The 19,550-nt window shown below is 37.9% G+C and overlaps 2 protein-coding genes across 6 annotated transcripts in view; one reads left to right on the forward strand and one right to left on the reverse strand.

The window, feature by feature from the left end:
• Positions 1-1,756, reverse strand: part of LOC103468358 (zinc finger protein Gfi-1b) — a 3,717-nt gene extending 1,961 nt beyond the window's left edge. For both annotated transcript variants that reach the window (XM_008415393.2, XM_017306053.1), the window contains exons 1-3: positions 1,639-1,756; positions 659-887; positions 47-213 (exon numbers count right to left, since the gene is read on the reverse strand). In XM_008415393.2, coding sequence (XP_008413615.2) covers positions 47-213; positions 659-887; positions 1,639-1,701 — 459 coding nt within the window. In that variant the 5' untranslated portion in view covers positions 1,702-1,756. The remainder of the gene's footprint in view (positions 1-46; positions 214-658; positions 888-1,638) is intronic.
• si:ch211-106h11.1 (leucine rich repeat containing 8 VRAC subunit E) overlaps positions 1-19,550 on the forward strand; it is a 25,415-nt gene that overhangs the window by 1,595 nt on the left and 4,270 nt on the right. Inside the window, exons 3-5 of one of the 4 annotated variants that reach the window (XM_017306049.1) lie at positions 57-183; positions 18,069-18,305; positions 18,387-18,764. In XM_017306049.1, the coding sequence (XP_017161538.1) occupies positions 18,162-18,305; positions 18,387-18,764 (522 nt within the window). In that variant the 5' untranslated portion in view covers positions 57-183; positions 18,069-18,161. Of the gene's footprint in view, positions 1-56; positions 184-16,770; positions 16,907-18,068; positions 18,306-18,367; positions 18,765-19,550 lie in introns of those variants that run through there. The other 3 variants (XM_017306050.1, XM_017306051.1, XM_017306052.1) reach the window with 3 other exon arrangements.

Raw genomic sequence — 19,550 nt, forward strand, 5'->3', positions numbered from 1 at the left:
AGAGTTACATTTTTTTTCTAACAGTCTGTTATTCTTCGTTTCTCACCTTTTCACAGAGCGGACAATCCCTGACCGGTGATTTGAGGTCAGTGTGTGACGTGTGGTTGAGCAACAAGAAGACGAGCCTCTCCAGTTCTCTCTCTCGGTCGGATTGTTGTCGGTCAGATGACCACGGAGCGACAGGTGTGGGATGGTCTTCCTTCTCCACAGGGACTTCAGTCAGAAAATAAAACAGATTTTTTTAACCGGTGGGTTCCAAACTTATCACCGTCCAATCAACRTAACAGAGGAAGAGACACAAGACCCGGTTGAGTCTACAAGYATTTCTACAAAATCAAGCAAACATCAGCATCAGCAGTCAGTATATTGCTTTTATTTGTCAGTGCAGCTTTTTATCTCCTAAMGTTTGCAGCATAAATGTGCTTTGATTTTATCATGTTTGGCTAASTTTCCCCTGATTTGCAATTTTATTTGGAGTCTTGACCCCAGTTGGTCGGTCAAAACTCCCCAGTGACCCAAACTACCTCAGCTTGCTCTTAACACCTAAAGTGTTCTCTGGTACAATTAATATWAAATTTTGCTCTTCATTTGCTAATTATTATCTTGTTATAAAAACAGCTAATGCAAAAAGTATCATTTTTAAGAAACRAGTTCATACCTGAAGGCCAGAGCTTGTCTTTTGGGGTTCTGGARGAGCAGTTTACCAGTCCATCAGTCAGAGGGTTTCTGATCTCTGGGGATAAAGTTTGTGGARCTTCAGGAAGCCCAATTCCATGCTTGTCGTTAGTTTCAGCCTGCCGTCTGGAGCAGTGGTACCTGGGTGGGCTGAGGGGATGCGTCCGTTTGGTCTTGACGAGGAACGAGCGCGGCATGGCGGAGGTAGGCGTCTGAGGGAGTGAAGATGGTGCACTGTAAATCTGCAGGAGTCTTGAGAAGCCAACTCTTTCATGTCACTTTTAGAGCCCCGCACACACTCAGATGTCGCGCACCTGTCTGCTCATCTTCAGTTACAATGCCAAAGTTTGAGGTTTCCTCAACAAATACAGGCTGCCACCTGCATAAAGGTTTTGAGGGCTTTCACTAAGGAAAACCCTGCTCTGCTGGGAGGCAGCTTCGAAACTGATTCCGTCGCTGCTTTTTACATCAAGAGTGTAGGGCATGCATGTTTACAGCAAAAAGCAAACACAGTCCARTTATTAAAACCTAAAAGTAGGATTATATCATAAAAAAAAATGTGGAGCTACCACTTGTTTTCAGACTCTACAAGTGTCTAAAACCTTCCCCTACATGTGTTAACATCACTGTGTGGTTGTCGACGGGTGGTGAAGTGCAAKAGAGGTTACTTGTAAAAGCCATGTCTCAATGTGTCAGATTATTAAACTTTATCTTGCAACTTTTTTTTTCCTCTCACTTTTGTAAAAAAATAAAAAATGCATAAGCCCATGAAATACAGTCGCAAAATAATTATACCTTCTAATCTGGTAAATCTGTTGCATATCATTTAGCCGCTGACGATTTTGAAACTTTTAAGTCCAACACAAGATTGTTGTGGGAATACAAAAATAATAATGATAATAATTGGTACTTAAATCTGGCCGATTTGAAATTTGAAAGCCAGCTTGAAATGGTTGACCTTACCTCAGTATTGCGCAGCTGAATGCTGACTGCTTYTTGTGCCCTCATTGCTCGCAACATCCTCATTTCTTTTTCTCACACCCATCAACCGACGGCATGTCACAAAGAGATTTGATTTGATTTTGAAAAGCCAGCTGAGGATTGTTTTGCTGGAGGTGAAGGAAGTGAAACCTCCTAAGAAGCTCTTGGGAGCTAAAAGAATAAAGACTAAAACGTTCTAAGTTTTAGTCTTAGAAGTTTTAGTCTTAGAGGTTTGCTTGCCTCAGAGGCAAGCAAACCCCGTCTATTATTTATCTCTTCTGACACTTTTTCTCGTCGCCAAACTGYCAGAAACAGAGCAGCAGCTTGGTCTTGACTGTGAATACGTTTTGAGCCGACCCCTCATAAGTGTGATGACTGTAAAACCCATTATGCTTCTTTTTTTTTTTAAATGTGGGACCAGTTTCCCCATTGATGGATTCATGTTGCAATGACTGTTCACTGTGGGTGGAACTTACAAACACACCAAGCATTGTTTGGAAAGTCTAAATATCTCATCGTTCTCATGTGAACACGTGAACCTTTGCAGCCCGTATAGGTGGGATACCTTCAGGGTTGTTCGAACCCAGTTTGTGGAAATACCCTTTGTGTTCAACCCATCTGGGAGCTTTTCTTTGCCACATGTGAGTCATTTTTCACGTTCACCTACCATCAGTGGCGAGAACGTTCAGCTGACTCTWGCTAGGGATGGGAAACGTAGACCCAGACCCAGAGTWTGTTTGTGCTTTGTTGTGTTTGTTGTCATGACGACGGAGGTGATGATGCAACTCGTTACAAACTGTAACCTGGTTTGATGGCAGTGAATTCAGTTATAATGGTTATGRGTTTTTACATTATAGTTTAGTATTATTTTGCTGTGGCTTTTTTTAAAATTAGTTTTTAGCGTACTTTTGCTAGTTTTTATCGGTTGCTATTATTAATAATGAAGCTCAATTTCAGGTTATCTGTTAATAGTTACAGTAGTAGTTTTAGTTCTTTCATACACTGGTAAATTTTTAGGTACAAAATTCAAAAAAGGTCAAAGATTTTTATTGTGATTATGTTTGCATTGATCGGGTGATGGACACTCAACAGAAGATAATGTTTTCAAAAAAATTTATTTAATTATCTTTGAACAACAAACTTATTCTGRCATTTTGTCACTATTTTTGCGGACTAGATTAAGTGGAGGAATATGGCGTGACGTGATTTGAGACGTAAACTTCTTGTGTGTGAGGGGAAAAAAATCAGTTTGAAAGGCTAATAAATAGATTCATTAACACAAAAATGAAGGAAATTACACCTGTAATTTCAGCATATTTTAGTTATTTTAGTTTTTCCCCATTAATTATTGATTTGATTTATTTCAGTTAAAATGATTCCTCAGTTTCAGTTTTTGCTATTTTGTTTGTTTTAATTAGCTATATTAACTCTGGAGCTCAATGGATATATCAGTGTAAAGTCTAACAAAACAAAAAAAAAAACAACAACTGTAAAACAACAATGACTTTGATTATATTTTAAAAGAGAAATCCATGATTTGTTTTAAGCTTTTATGGAAACGGCTGAGAGGGAAACATGTTTACAGAGCAAAAGAAACAATTTCAATTTTATGTTCAGTCTCCTTATTCTGAGAAACAGAAGAGAKGTCTGAATAAAAATAACTAATTTAACTTGAGGTTCAAAAGGTTTATTTGGTCAAACTTAAACGAAATGCTCTAACAGTGATGCACTAACCGCACGCYCCAGCTAACACGATTAATAATTGTGAAATCGGAGCTCAAGTTCAAGAAATGTGCTCAGAACTATACATGAGAAAGTCCGGATGATGAAGCTGTGAGTCAGAATTTAAAGTCCCCACAAAGATGTACTAAAATGCAAAAACTCTCAATTAAAATGAAACTGTTCTCACAAACAGAAAAAATAAAACAAAAAGTTCAAGTTTAGGTTTTGGACTGACCTATTTTAGGGACAACAGGGTAAATCTAACTGGTCTATGATTCAAACAAACAACTGGAAAAAAAGCTCTTGCACTCGTCCATTTAACATCTCTTGAACATTTTTAAAACAAATATTGTCCTAAATGCATATATTTTTTCTTTTCCTTTGCTCTTGTATTACACAAAAATTGAACCTGGATCTTTTGTCAGAGCCATAAATAAACTCTTTTCCTACTCTCGACTSCTTTTTCTGCTCTAAATACGCTTCTAGAGTTCATACTAGCGAAAGCATTCAATGTCATCTTCATAACAAGAAAATTTATCATAGCACAATCAGCCTCTACCCCCATTAAGAATAAATAAAGATAAGGCACTCTGCACTTGATCTCAGTTTTGGGAATTTGAAGCATTGTTGACTCATCTTCACAATGGTCGGCAAAGCAAACCACATTGAAAATAGCTTTATTTATTACTGCAAGGCAAGTAATAAATATCTTCCCGCCGTCTGCTCAGTGTTAGTGGGATTTCCTAATAACAAAAAATATTCTGCAAAATAAGACAAAGAGTGTATAGCTTTGATTTTTTTCAAATTTAGGGATCGGCTGCTCTATGGATCTTCTCCTCATCTGGTGTAACCATAGTAACTCGATCACTCTTGTTTTTGCAAGCTTGTAAGAGATGTGTTTCTCTGAATCCTGCGACATCTTCACTAAAGTTTTTTTACTACCGTTTATGTGAAACATGAATGTGCCACCAATCAGGGGTGCTGTGGTGGCGCAGGGGTTAAGCACAACCCACATATGGAGAGCCCTTAGCCGGCCGTTGCAGTTTTGATTCCCAGCCTGTTGACCTTTGCCACATATCTTCCCCTTCTCTCATTACCCACTTTCCTGTCAATTAATTATCAAATGAAGGCCACTACATCCAATAAATTGAAAGTGAAAAATAAACAGTTTAACTTGTAGGTGTCACAAAGTTTTATATGCAGGGGAGCCATGTTTGAGAAACGCTTTGGTGAGAAATCTGACTTCCATGGACACGTTTCGAACTTCAGACATGGAAATTACAAATTCAGAAAAATGGGCCTTTCAATCACAAAAACAAACAACATAAACAATAATCTAAAAAATATCCAGGTCCTAAATAAGTAGTTCTGCCGTACTTTTCATTCTTGGAAAATGTGAAAATTACTTACTTGGGACAACTTTATTATTATCATCATAGTGTAATGAACTTGCATCAGCGCTGCTCTCAGCTTCTGAGTGCTGCATTGTTTCTACCCTTCCTCACCATTTCAACATCTCTGAAACTCCAACTTCACACCGTTTGTGTGTGAGGGTGTGTATTCCTCACCCTCACCCCAAACACACACACACACACACACATAATTAAATGGACTGAAAGTCATACAGATAGAAGTTCCTATTTTAAGATTAAAATTTTTAGACTCCCTTGTGTAGAAAACATTAAAGGAAAACTTCATTTTTGTGTGATCAGAGACAAATGGTCAGACTGACTGAAAATCAAAAAAGGTTTGATTGCTCAAATTGTGTTGCAGATCTTTAAATCCTCTAGTCTTGATTTTATGTCTCTTATGATTAAAATGTTTTCTATTTTTGTCACAGACGGCCAACACAAAAAAAATCTGTCTGTTCTTAGAGACGATGCACCATTAAGGAGGCAAAATGGCTTAACTTAAAGGTGTCCTAAAAATATCATATTCAAATAATACATATTTTCTCTAGAGCTGTACAGTATTTCTAGAAAGAAACACTTTTTCTTTTCAATTTGGAGGTTTTTTGGAAAGCAAAACGTGTCAACAAAAACGAAAACGGCAAACAGGAATGAGGAAGATCAGACAGAAATATAAATTCAAATTACCATGCCGTTCCTTCTTCCTGTTCTCAGTGACACCCATGCTACATAAAAACGATAGGGACTTTCTTATAAATGATGTAGCACCCTCCCACGGTGTTCTGTGGAGGTGACAATATGCGCGGACATCTTCTTTTTTTTTTTCATAATTTTTCTGCTCGGTTTGAGGCCTGTGCTAGCAAGAAATACCTCCCTAAACAAGGGATTGACTTCAGGTTTAGCTAACGTCACATTGTCTTTCTTAATAACCATTAATATTTCTTGCTTGTATATCATAAAGTGAAACATCTTGGATTGTGTAAGTAATTCTTTTTCAATTATTTGTGTATGTAGTTTTTACTTGACGCCATGAGGCCAAAACAAGATAACCTAGCTAATTTTATGTCTGGTAGGTTTCATACAAATTTTATTATGTTTAAGCTCCAGTCATCAAATAATTGCACATAAATCAAAAAATTAATAACTTGTTCTCAGTGAAACGGTGACTTAATATAACATATTAGCAGCTTCTTTGAGCGATGTTAGCTAGCCGATTAGCTAAGCAAAGACCACTGAGTCAAAACAAGATAATTAGCCAATTTGATGTCTGACAGGTTTCATAGAAATTTCATTACATCAAGTAGTAATACATACGGGGTGCTGTGAAGGCGCAGAGGCAAAGCACAACCCACGTACTGAGGCCTTGGTCCTCGTGGCGGTGGTCGCAGGTTCRATTCCTGGCATGTCTTCCCCCTGTCTCATAACCCTCTTTCCAGTCAAACTACTTTCAAATAAAGGCCACTAGAGCCAAAAAAAATCCAAAACGTAGTAATACATAAATTGAAAAATTAATAACTTGTTCTCAATGAGACAGAGACAGAATATGAAATATTAGCAGCTTCTTTGAGCAATGCTAGATAGTCGATTAGCTAAGAAAAGACCACTGGRTGATGTCTTTGATTCAAATGCTAGATTTATGATGTTTRGACACAAATTAGTAAATATTAATCTATTCATTAATTCATGATAACCAAATATTGGGTAAAAACATTTAAACTAGTTTATTGGGTTAAAGCAGCGATCAGAAGTAGCCCTTTCATTCGTCGTAAGTAAACCCTTTTAGCAATGCCAGTTCTTCTCCTCTTCCACAGGATAAAAAATGGTAAATGTAAGATGGTAAAATTAGGCTGCATAAATTTTTTTAAAATGACTGTGTTGTGTTAAAGAATTTAAGTGAACACATTTGTTAACTTAAGATGTTGTTAGCCTACATGCTACATAGCTAATGCTAAATGTTTTACAGTCAAATTTTGACCTGAAAATCATCATAAAGTCAATATAGACAGGCAAAAGTCTTGTTGAATTTTCAACTGGAAACTCAAAAAATTAAATATACTAATATTTTTTAACAATATATWTTTTTAACAGACTTCACCAAAGCTCTTCCACAGGAAGAACAAACAATACACCTTCATCTTGTGTGCTTTACATGGACTTGGAAGGCAGATTTTTAGGATTTCTAGATGGAAACACAACAAGAGCATGKGAAATCAGAATTATATTTTGGTAAAAGGCGTTGAGATATGCTTTAGCTAATCAGTGTCTGGCCAGCAGGTGACCCTTGACCCTTATACTGTGCTATCCAGAAGCATTCATGCTTCTGACTAAAACTACCCGCAGATGTTCAGAGATAATGCCGTCTTTTTGGGCACACCTCAGCCCGACGCACTCAATGTGTGCTAAGTGCGACAACTGAAGTGTGTTACTTTCTGAGACGTTAGGCTGCTTGTCAGTCTGTGTTGCTCACAAGTCAGAGGTGTCAGAGCAACCATAGCTCAATATGAAGGGCAAACATTAGAAAAGCAGTAAAAAGTTGCTGATAGAAACTCCAYATCAACAGTTTGTATCACAATAGCATCGTTTCTCTGTTTGTGAACGTGACTCTGCTCTGTCTTTATGCATACAATGGAGAACTACCTTGTTATCTGCCTGTTTTRCASCACAGCAGTTAGAAATTCCCACAGGTTTTACCAACTCGACGTTCGAACAACCTCAACTAGAGTGTCCCAGATCAGCGATCTGACTTAGAAGACTAAAAGATTGTCGTATTAAACCAATCTAGAGCTATTTGGTCCAGAACTGGGTTACCAAATATGTTGCCCAGACCCAATGCAGAATTTGCCTCTCTGTTTCGCCGCTCTTCATTGCTTTTARTCATGTGAGTTTGAGTGACAAAGATTTCCATTTGCTATGAGCTAGTTTGGAAAAGATAACTTGTCCTTTCTTATTCACTTCAAGAAAGTACCAATGATTCCACAACTCATAAACTCTAGATAACCCTGTTTTCAATTTCACCCCATCTCTCAAAGTCACAGATGACGGTGCACATTTCCTGACAACTTAAAAGTACCACCTTTAAAAGATAGATGCCATGATGGCATAAAAATACYGATATGAAACTGGTCCTACGCGTCACAAGTTGCCCCGTTGAAGCTACTGTATATAGGTCAAAATGGAGGAAAACATTTTCAGACTATTTTATTCGCACCGTAGGCTTTCTGAAGTGCGTGCATTTTCACCAATAAATTTCAAGTAACAAAGCTTGAATCTGTCCTCAGATTGAATGCTATCTTCAAAGACCACATATGAACTGAAACCAACACTTTTTTTCCCCTTTCAGTATGGCTGTATTTTTTGCATGCATCTCATTGCAGTTCTGATCTGAGCAGCGTAGAGTCGTGCCGAGCTCCCCCTTGATGTGCACAAACACAGGCATGGCAGAGCACTGTGGTTCATGTGGTGGGGGGCTTGGAACCTTCTCCCATGGGTTGTCTGAAAGAGCAGACGAGAGGAGTGCAGGGAGCCAAGACGAGCTGGTGGGTTCGGTGGGTTTCTGCCTCTCCTGAGTTTGGGGGGTTAGGGGCTTCTTGTTACCCTGATGGTGGCGTAAAACTGCCTTTCTAGGAACCTGAAACCTGAGGAGGAGGAGGAAGGAAAGAAAGAAAGAAAGAAAGATGTATGACTTTAGTCAGTTTTAGTTTTTTTTGTTTTTCCACCATATGGCAAATAAACTATGTTAAGGGTAAATGCCCACGTAGTAAAAAAAAAATAAATCTGAATAAAGTTGATTAAAAAGGTTCTTGGTAGCTTGAAGGAGTAAAAGAAAAACAAAAAGGAATGGGGCAAAGTATCTTTCCCTCTTCAGCATTACAAAGCACAAAGAGCAGTAGAGCGTTAGCATAAAAAGTTTGAATAGTTTGTACTTYTGGATGTCATACAAGAAAATATTCACAACAAAATTATACATCTACACTGTTTGCTAAAGTTTCTAAAGCACACTTAAGCTTCCTTTTACTACAGATTGTATTTTCTAGCCCAAGAACTAGTTTAAAAGCCCAACTGTTAGAGTAATGGCTGGAACATTATTACATGTGTACTGATGATTTTGATGACRTAATGTAATGTTCATTACTGGTTTAACAATTGGTTCCTGTATGATGGTTTTATGGTACCCTTAATGTTTTTATGTTAAGTGCTTTGAACTGCATTGTTGCTCAAATATGTGCCATACAAATAAACTCSATTGATTCATAGAACTAAACTAAAAGGTTAGCCAAAATACGTTTGGCATTTTAACATTAACATTTCCTACATAAATATGMTACTTTTCTAAAATTGAAAATGTATTTTTAACTTTAGCTTTAAATGTGGATCGGAGATGGATAAAACGTACCGTTTGGAAAATGGTGGTTGTGCTTCAATATCTACCAGATTGAAGAGTTTTTCAGTCACCGCAAAGCTCAGTATGTTCTTACTGACGCACTGAGAATGAGTGCGTCAGTAAGAACATCAGTTAAACCGAATCACAAAATCCAGTCACAAAATCCTGCAGATAAGAAGATGTAGAAGCTAACCACCATCAGCGTGTGAATGTGTGCATGACTGAATGTAGTGTGAAGCGATTTGAGTTTCTCTGAACCAGATGAACCGCTATACATTTAGCTACTATTTACTATTTGATTATAAAGTACAAAGTCCTGAAGTACAAAGGTTGTCAGCAATATAAATAAAATGACTTTGGCAAAAAAATATAAGTGAACAATGGATCTAGGAATGACATTACACCCCACTTTCATTAAACCGTTATCCATTTCCAAGTAGAATTTCTAATATGTCTGTAAAATTGGTGGTACTTGGAAAACACTGTGTTCACTTTGACAAAATTAGAGAGCTGCTATTGTTAAGCATTGTGTCCTTGTTAGGTCTAACGGCATTACAAGATACAATGCAAAATAGTGGAGTAACACAACTGAGAGTAAAAATGATTAACTTTTTTGCATTGCTATGTTCTGTAAGAAGACATTCAATGAGACAGTAGTATTGAAGAACAATGTAATTCTTTAAGCAAATGTCAATTTTAGTTGCTTCTCAATCATATCGGTCCTGTGGCACTAGCAGCAAATGAATAAGCTAGCGACTGAAATAAATACATACACGTGTACAAAATTATTGGTACATCTTTGTTAATGACGGATAAGGCCACAATGATTCCTGAAAAAAATAATAGTGAATAAAAAAATGACTGAAAATGAACCAATGAAAATCAGACATTGCCTTGCATGGTAAGTGTGATTCAACATAATTTAGTTTAAAAAACAAACTAGTAAAAGAGGCGTGGAAAGATTGAAAATAATTTGACCATAGGGACATGTTARACTAATGGAAGTCGTCTAATTAGAGTTACAAGTGTCTTCAAGCTTGTAATCAGTCAGTCTGCCTATTTAAAGGGATGACAAGTAGTTTGGTTTGGTGACATGACACCTACCACACCCAACATTGACCACAAAAAGCCAAGGAGAGAGTTGTCCAAGAGCTTAGAAAGACAGCTACAGACGAGCATGTTCAAGGTAAAAGCTACAAGACCATCTCTCAATAACTTAATGTTTTGTTGCACAACCTCCTGAGGCAATTCCAGGAATCAAGCAATTTCTGAGACCTTCTGCACTTGTCCACATGTATTTTTACCCTCTACTTTCAAGCTGCTTAAGTTGTCTCAGGTTTGAGGGGAGACCAGGCTTTCTGTCTCTCCCAAAAGCCTTGATTGTCTTGAGGTTCCATCGTACCTAGCATAGACTCAAGACACCCTACGCCAGATGCATCAAAGCAGCCCCAGAATACACACCTTCTCCATGYTTCACAGTAGGGACTTTGTTCTTTTCTTGGAATGCTTCATTTTTGCATCTGATATACCTTACGAGAAAGCTCCAGTTTTGTCTCATCTGTCCAAACAACATTCTCCCATAAGTCTTTTGTATCTTTAATAAGCGTTGTGGCAAATTCCARTCTGCCTTTTTTATAGACTTGCTTTCTACAGTGGTGACTTCCTTGGTCGTTTCCTATGAAGTTCGCTTTGCCTCAAGCGATGACAGATTGTGCGATCTGACACTGATGTACCTTGACATTGGAGTTCACCATTAATTTCTTTGGATGTTGTTCTGGGCTCTTTGATTTTATCCAAGCTAAGATTGTTCAAAGATAGGTAAGGTAAGATGACAATTACTTGTTACCTTTCTGCGTGGATCCTCTCCAGGTATCCACGCTTCTAGAAAAATCTTTTAAATCACAGCTGTCTAACTCCATTTCTCAGTGTCCTGCAGCTTCTGAATGTCTCTCTACTTCAGCATGTCTGACTCAGATATTACACTGATTATCTGTCGAGCTCATCTACATCCTCAGTTGKGCTGGACAGGGAACACACATGAAAGTTGYAGGACACCACGCCTTCCAGGAACGGACTTGGACACCCCTGATTTAAATCTACACCAACTGAAGAGCAAATCATACACTTAGCTGCAGTCTTCTGAAACATCTTAGAGAAAACATTTGGTGACGTCACTTTGATAATGAGTCATTATCAATGATAGCATCAAAAAAAGTGTCACTTATTGGGTTGGTGGCAGGTCAGACCACATTTTCTGTTCTTTGGTGTTTATCTCAGTAGCTGCTGCGGCAGGTGGCTTACAGTGGTTTCAGTCATGGGGCTTGCAAAATGAAGTGCCGTGCCACTTTCTCACGGCCAGCAGCTTCCATTATGTCCCTCGTTAATCCCCACCCACCTGCTCGACACTCATTTCTGCGAAACTGTTCGACTTTCTTCGGCTATGTAAGTCAAAAGAGCAAAGGTTAAGGTCAGTGCACGGCTTTCTCTCGCTTTGTAAAMGAGAAAGAGAGAGGAAATCAAGTCTTCAGAACTTCTTGAGATTTGGGGTATCTACACATGCTTCATGTGGGAAGTGAAATACAGCAGAGGGATTAACTAAAAAAAAAAATTCAACACAGACGCCTTGCTGTGTATGGCTTCTAACTAACTCTATTTTTATTACAGCCATGGGAACATTGAACTCGACCCACAGTATAGTGATGTATTACGGAGTCATGTACAAAAGTAAAGCCACAACGCTCTCAAGGAGGCCTTTGCCACCCACTGAACAGGAAGCAAATATTTTGCTGAGGTATTTTTCTTTCTATGTTGCAGCTTATAGCATCCTCCCACTCATTTCAATCAATTGCTATCAGATTGAAAACATCACAGATTCAGATTCAAACCCAACAGTTGCACTATTTCCATTGTCTTTTCTTTTTTCTCTAAAACACCACCGTTTGTAAGCAGAACTTATCCCCATGTTCTCGGGTAACCTCAGAAAACCTCCCCCAAACTTATAGCTTATAGCGATTTTGTAAAGGCACAGAAAGGAAAACGTATTTTTAAAAAAAAACAACAACCGTGGCGACGGCGGTCGCTGTGGTTAAATAAAGCAATGATCATTTCAAAATCACTCAAATTCAGCCATCACATGGGCACCCCCACTCCCACACATGAAACCAAGTGAGAGCTGATTCATTTTGGCAATTCAGGGTTACGGAGAGGTAAGGAGGTGTGAGAACTCTAAATTGACATGGTACACAAGCCAGCTGCTGCCTACATGTGAAATCAAACAATATCGAGCAGAAGTTTGACATCTTCCAGAAGTTCCAACCAGAACTAGAACAAACCTTTTGTGGCTCTGATCAAGGCGGTACCCACTCTCCCAAAGTGTCATGACAAAGTCTAAGATTTGTTCCATCTTACTTTGGAAAACCAATGGAACCAATGGGTTGTAAATGTAGTATAATAATAAAACGGTAATTTTTATGATGCACAGCGATGGACTGATGACCTGTCCAAGGTGACCCCGCCTCTCGCCCGTTGACAGCTGGAGATAGGCACCAGCACCCCACCTGACCCCAGTGGGATAAGGGTATAAGAAGATGAATGGATAGATAGTTTTATGACTAGATAGCATAAACTAAGGTGCAGCAGGCCGTAGCTAGCTCATCCTTAATGTGAGGCACGGTGGTGGAAGGGTGTTGATATGGGGTCAGCTGCTAAAGAAATCAGCAAATTCCTCCATCTGAATGATCAAACATGTGAGGAAAATGTATTTAAAGTGTTTAAATACTACATAATGGAATTATGTGTATGAAGAATTTAGATTAAAACAGTTCTAGAGAGTTTAAAGCCTCAAACTACTAGTGCACCGATAAATCGCCCCTGGTTTTTGTAATTTCAGGAGATTTGTGATTGGTTGATACTTACATGTGAAGCCAATCTTATCCCTTAACTACCTCAGCAAAGGCCTAAAAATGAACTATTGCCATTTCGGCGACTTTTTTGCTACATTTATCAACATTTCAGACAAAAAAGTCAGTGTTGGCAGAAATCCGAACCGACATGTTATGCTTTGATCGATGATAGGGAATCATCGATTGGCCATAAAAGCTCCAATCAGCGCATGCCTACTTCAAACAACGGGCTTTTGATAAAATTCTGATAAGACACTGACTTTAATTGACCATATTCCAGATCCAAACCCCAATTTTGATTGGAAGTCAGTTGACGTGGTTTCCAAAACCAACCAATAGGCCATAACTACCCAAGTACACTGATGTTCTGTAACAAAAAACACATTCACACACCATAGACGTATGGCTCAAGACTATCCACAGCAATAAATTAAAATTTGCATCACGATAAGAATTTTGTGACAATAAATGATAAAACAATACAGGAAATGTATCGTTTTATACTGATTTCTTAGTATATTCTGATACTAAGAAATCAGAATATAATAAAAGTAWTGATCAAAATAAGAGAGCCCATCTAAAAAACAGAATCCACAATGGATGCTGAGATAACTGCCAAAAATCTGCTTGGCATGTTTTAAATGTTAAATATAATGAGAAAAGATGAACATTATTGAGCTCATAATTGGGAAATTATTGGAAGTAATCTCAAATATTTGAAAACTCAGACTGGCAAAAGTTATKAACTGTTTTCTTCTACTTCAAGCTTTTCGCGTGATGTGAGAGGTCTGCAACAAGTTGCCGATATTTTCTCATGATGTGGACTTGTGTGAATCCTGTCACATAACACGGCCCCGCCCAAAGCATATCTGCCCATGGGTCGTGTGGATGTGCGAGTGCATCACTGTTTAGGCATAAGATTGCAAATGAAAAGGTGTCAAGCCGCAAGCTCTTTTGCAGCAGAACTTTAAAAAAAAAACAGAGGGTGTTGGTAGGATATGGTCCGCTTCTAATGTTCATCCTGCCACACCAAAGCTCTGCCGTCTAATTTTGTGGCCATGTTTCTCTGAAACAAATGACACAACGGAAAAAAGTTTTCTTGTTTGTTTTCCCAGCAACAAAGCAGCTCAAACGCAAACAACCCAACCGGACAGTCTGTTGCTCAATCAAACATCACACAATACTAATAATCATATTTAAGGAAGCAATAGGTGATGTAACCTGCTAATAAGGGTGTAAGTTAAAAATACGTGTTATAAAGATATAAATTAGGATCTCCTAATATTCGTCTGATTGTAACTAGAAGGCAAACTCCTGAAAGATCACTAAAATGTATTTTAAAAACCCATTTATCTGATCCTTTTGAGTTAATAATACAACACAACATTATYTTTTAGACTTTTAATATGAAGTTGACCTTTATTTTGTACATTTACTTTGATGTTTTTATGCTTTTCTACTATTATTTCAACAAAATGTTAGCATGCTAATATGCTAGGCTAAAATGGAACATGTAGCTACAGGGCAAAGTAGTCGWGCAGACATAATGAGCAATTTTTTTTATCAATGACTTTTCTCTCAAAAATAAAAACAACAAATAATTTGTTTTAGACTTGTAACTTAAAAACAATTCTACACATGTTTTTTTGTCGCATTTATAATATCTTAGCAGGATCACGTGCTAAACTAAGATGGTGTCGAAACATGTAACCACAGTGCAAAATCGTGATTGTTCATGACAACACCTCATGAAACTCTTTCAGTAGTTAGTTCTGGTTAAAAWTTTTTTTAAATTTACTAATACAACAACCAAACAAACTGGATGTTTGGGTTTGTAATATATAAAAAGTTGACTTCGGACATATTTTTGAACATTTTAATTGTTTGCTTTCTTAGTCTTTTTTGTGTTACATTAATGTTAGTCTACCACCTCTTAGAATGTTAAACTAAAATAGCAATACAACGATATTATAAAACAAAGTCAGTTTTTTCCACTTAATAAAATAATTAAATAGCAATTATGTTTCTGAGTTTGTACTATACACTCATTTCTTTATTGCACCTTGCAGATTTATTTTTCTGTTTCTTTGTGGCATCAATTCAACAAAATGCTGGTCACATTCCTAAGACATTTTCATTTTAACAACCTAAATCATTCATCATTAAATTAGTATAAAAATACCAGAGAAATATTCTGCATACTTATAGAAGTAAGAACAGGAGTTCAGATGTTGACGGTKTCTGGCCTGGCTGGGCAATGAAATGATAGTTAATATGCCAGCTAGGCTTTGTAAGTAAATTCGTTTTTATTATTATTTTTTATTACCTGCTGTATTTCATATTAAAGCTTCTGCAGACATATTATAAGTGGCTGGATTGGCTATGTATGTCTGAGCGAATTGCTGGCTTCGATTAAAACGGGAGGGTTGCTAATTTGATTAATGAAACAAAAAATTAAAACAACAGAAACGAACTAAGTGATGTAGAAAATTTTGCCTTCACACAATAACAAAAAATGCTTATCGATTGAAATAATTAAAGCTATATTTGATTCAATAAATGGACCTTATAAGAATTAAATTTATGTTGACAACCACACACTGTTGAGGGATTTTAACGATGAACGAAGGAGCATTTCTAGAATCTCAAAGCACAATATTGCAGTGTTTTCCTGACCCTGGTTGAACTCCTCTCGGTATTCGTTCCTTTGTCAGTTCTCAAGTTAAGAACTAGTGCCCTCTGTTGCTTATTTTCTTCTAAACAGAAAGGCTCAGGAATCAGGAGCCTGATGTACTGTCGCTGATACAGCGTCCAACTGAGATGTTGCAGTGTTTAACAGTCAACCCTGCCAGTCACACTTGCATGTTTTATTTTGAGATTTTCCTCTGTGGTACTGGCGAATGCCACTCTCACTCACATACATGTTCAGTTGCAACTTCCCCACCTCTTGTTTTCTAACTCTGTGCTCGTCGCTCGACAGCACACACGTAGACACACACGTAGACACACACGTAGACACACATCTCCATACTTGTTCACACAACACAGATACACAGAGCACACACACACACACCAGCCAGCTGTGTGGAGTAGATCTCATTGTGGTTTATTGTCAGTTTGCATCTTTGCCAAAGATTCGTAGTGGTCTAAAAACAAAAGGAAATGGCATCTGATGAAGCACAAGATGTAATCCTTCAGTAGAAACAGATGTTAATAGTTACATGAACTGAGAAATAGGCCAGTTTTAGATTTATCACTATYTGTGATAAAGCTGCCATTGCAGGAACTGTTGCGTTGCCAGAATTAAAGCTGTGGATTCAAACGCAGCTTTTTGAGTCTAAACCTTGATTTTGGCACCATCTGTTGGAAAATGAGGGAACTTTGTTTACAACGCAAATCAAAATCAWTAAGCAGAGTGTGAAAGTGAACATATGGGGGAAAAAAATAAAATAGCTTCTTTATTTAATTTAAATTGGAATCAATAAAGTATTTTTGAATTTGAATTTCTGCCAGTTTTGACCCTTGAATATATAAAAATATGGATATAATTTGTTTTAACTTTGCCTCATGTTTTTTATTGTTTAATTAGTTTTTTGTTGTTTTTTTAGAAAATAAAATGAAGTATTTTCTGTGGCTGGTCTGTCAGCTCTGACCAGTCAAAGGCTAGGTTCACAGAGCAGGAAAATTCCCACATCCAACATTTCTGAACTTTGTATGAACGACCCAATTCTAATCTTTTCACTCTCCAAAATACATCTGTGCCACTTCCATGTGTGGCACTAAATCGGATACACGTATCATTTTCAAAGCGTCTGCAGTCTGACCTATCATGAACGGTCAGTAATGATGTTTAACACTTTGTGTAAAACGTAAGCATTGAAGTTTAGCTAAGTTAGCAAAGTTTAAGCTAAATTAGCTAAACTTAAGCTAATTTATGTAAACTAAGCTAAGTTAGCTTAAACTTTGCTAACTTAGCTAAATTTCAATACTTAAGTTTGAAGTGCTTTTGTCTAGTTTCTAGTGCAAATAGCTTAGTAGACTTGTAATAAGAAAAAAAACAACCTTATAAGTAACTTTTCAGGAAAAGATATAGTAGCTAATTTCAAGTTGGTTTCTTAAAATTGGTAAAAAATAAATAAATAAATAAATAAAATAAAGTACTTGTTCCATTGTCAGGTCATTTCATTTGTAACATAGAAAAAATATCGTTATAAGTGAAATTAAATGCCAAGAATGAGCTTGAGATATTGTTAAAGGTACTCGGCTGTAAAAGTGGGTAAATACAAATGTTTGTCACACTCCTTGTACACATGTATTATTATTGTCCCACTTTACAATTAAGAACTACTTTGCATTAGTCTTTAAAGATACCCAAAAATGCAAAGTTTGTGGCTTTAATATGACAAAATGTGAAAAGAATATTGTTTTATATGTTACAAGGCGCTGAATCCATCAGACATAGGTCATAGGGATCATTTAGAGCAGAGGTGTCCAAAGTCGGTCCTCGAGGGCCGGCATCCTGCATGTTTTAGTTCTCTCCCTGGTTTAACACATCTGGTTCAAATGATGGCTCCTTAGAGGCCTAAGAAGAACATTGACATGCTGAAAAGGTTGTTACTACCAACAAGGAGAGACCTAAAACATGCAGGATGCCGGCCCTCAAATATCAAGGACCGACTTTGGCCACCCCTGATTTAGAGAGTTTATGATCATTTCTCTAAATGCTTGACTTGAACTAGTTTACATGAGTAATCTGCCTGTAATCCAGTTTATTCTTTAAGAAAGTTAACTGTTCAGGTGCTCATTTAGCGTACTTCTCCGGGTTAGTTATGTTGCTAGAAAGTAATATTTTTCTCAGTTTTTGTACGTTAAATAAAATTAGCAAAAAGCATATTTTGCATTATTTTCGGTGATGGTGAGTGAACAWGTAATAGACTTTTAAACCATATTTCTAACAATGCATTGGCATAGAACTCCTCATGGTATTCCTCTCTGTAGTTTGAAAGGAGTTCAAGGCTGTGGTAAAGCATTCAACAGACCATAAGGTCCCACCACTGGACTGGAATTCTCAGCAGCATATTCTCCGTCTCTATGACAACACTTGAAAAGCCGGCGTGTCGGCCAGCTCAGGAGGAGTTTGTTTTTCACCACAGAACCGGAGCGCTCCGGCCTCAGCTCTCTGCAGAGTGGCAGAGGAGGAACAGCAGAAAAGTTGTGGAGCACGTTTTCAGCCAGGTAGGACAAAACAAAGTTGATGTTCTCTGACTGTGAGAGTTTAACTAAAAATAGCTGAGTAGTGTTTAGTTGAACCAACAGGTATCTCACAGACATCCTTCAGACTGGACCATGTTCTCCCTGTCGGAACTGGCGCCGGTGGATCCGCATCAGAACACGTGGAAGCTGCTGAAGCCCTGGTGGGAAGTCTTCATGGACTACCTGGTGGTCCTGATGCTGATGACGTCCGTCCTGGCTTGTACTGTGCAGCTGTCCAGGGACAGGGTGGTGTGCATTCCTTCTGAACCGCCTTTCAACACAAGTGGCGGTGTTCACCATCCACCAGTTGGCAGCAGCGCAGTCCTCGCGTCTTCTGAAGCCCCTCTGSATGTTCCTCACAGCATCGGCCCAAATCTTCAGTCACCTGCACAGGGACGCCGCACACATCTGGTCTACCAGCAGTATGTTTATGTTAGCCAGGTATCGTTATTTATCTTTGGGCTATATATGATTGTAAGGATAAACTGTTGAAGTAAAACCCATAAATGATTGTGGTCTAAATTGTATTCAATAGAAATTGCGTAAACAGAATCTCAAAACCTTKAGTTATGTTTGCCTAAAGTAACARGACTCTCTTAATGTAGTTTCTTWAACATCCTGAAATTCMTACTTTATGCCTGTAACCAGCAGTTAGCAACTTGTGCTACTGAAGTAGCACAACATGACTGTGATTCATACATCTGGAAAAAACTTTGATTATCCATCGCTTTCTCCATCCTCATTTATAGGTCCTTAAACCTTAGTCCAGTAAAAACCAGCCCCTTTTTCTCCACTTTGCTTTGACCCAGAGGGTCTGACCTCTCRGCTGTTGACAAAACGATTGCTTCCTGGAAGTGTGGACTGTGTTGAAGTGTCAATTTTACCCGATTGCTAACTTTTAGCTAAAGTAATGTGCCAGTTCCACGTTATGAAGCTTACTGGAAATTGGCTGCGCTACAAACAACCATCCTCCACTGCATAGAGAGAAGTGCTGAGCCAAACAAGATGGCTGTTAATGTTAMTTCAGTGTTTGGAGGCRTGGCCAACATGAATTTAACGGCTTCATTAACTTCATCCRATGCCATTTCTAAGACTACAAACAGATCACAATTCTAAAACAGCGTAGAAAATCAATAACATCATTGATTTCCTACAGCCTCTCCTTCTGTTCGTTGATCGGCCCTATTGAAATTCTATCTTAGGAATCCACTTCAATGAGAGAAAGTC

Source organism: Poecilia reticulata, linkage group LG8 (assembly GCF_000633615.1).
Source record: "Poecilia reticulata strain Guanapo linkage group LG8, Guppy_female_1.0+MT, whole genome shotgun sequence".
NCBI classification, from domain to species: domain Eukaryota; kingdom Metazoa; phylum Chordata; class Actinopteri; order Cyprinodontiformes; family Poeciliidae; genus Poecilia; species Poecilia reticulata.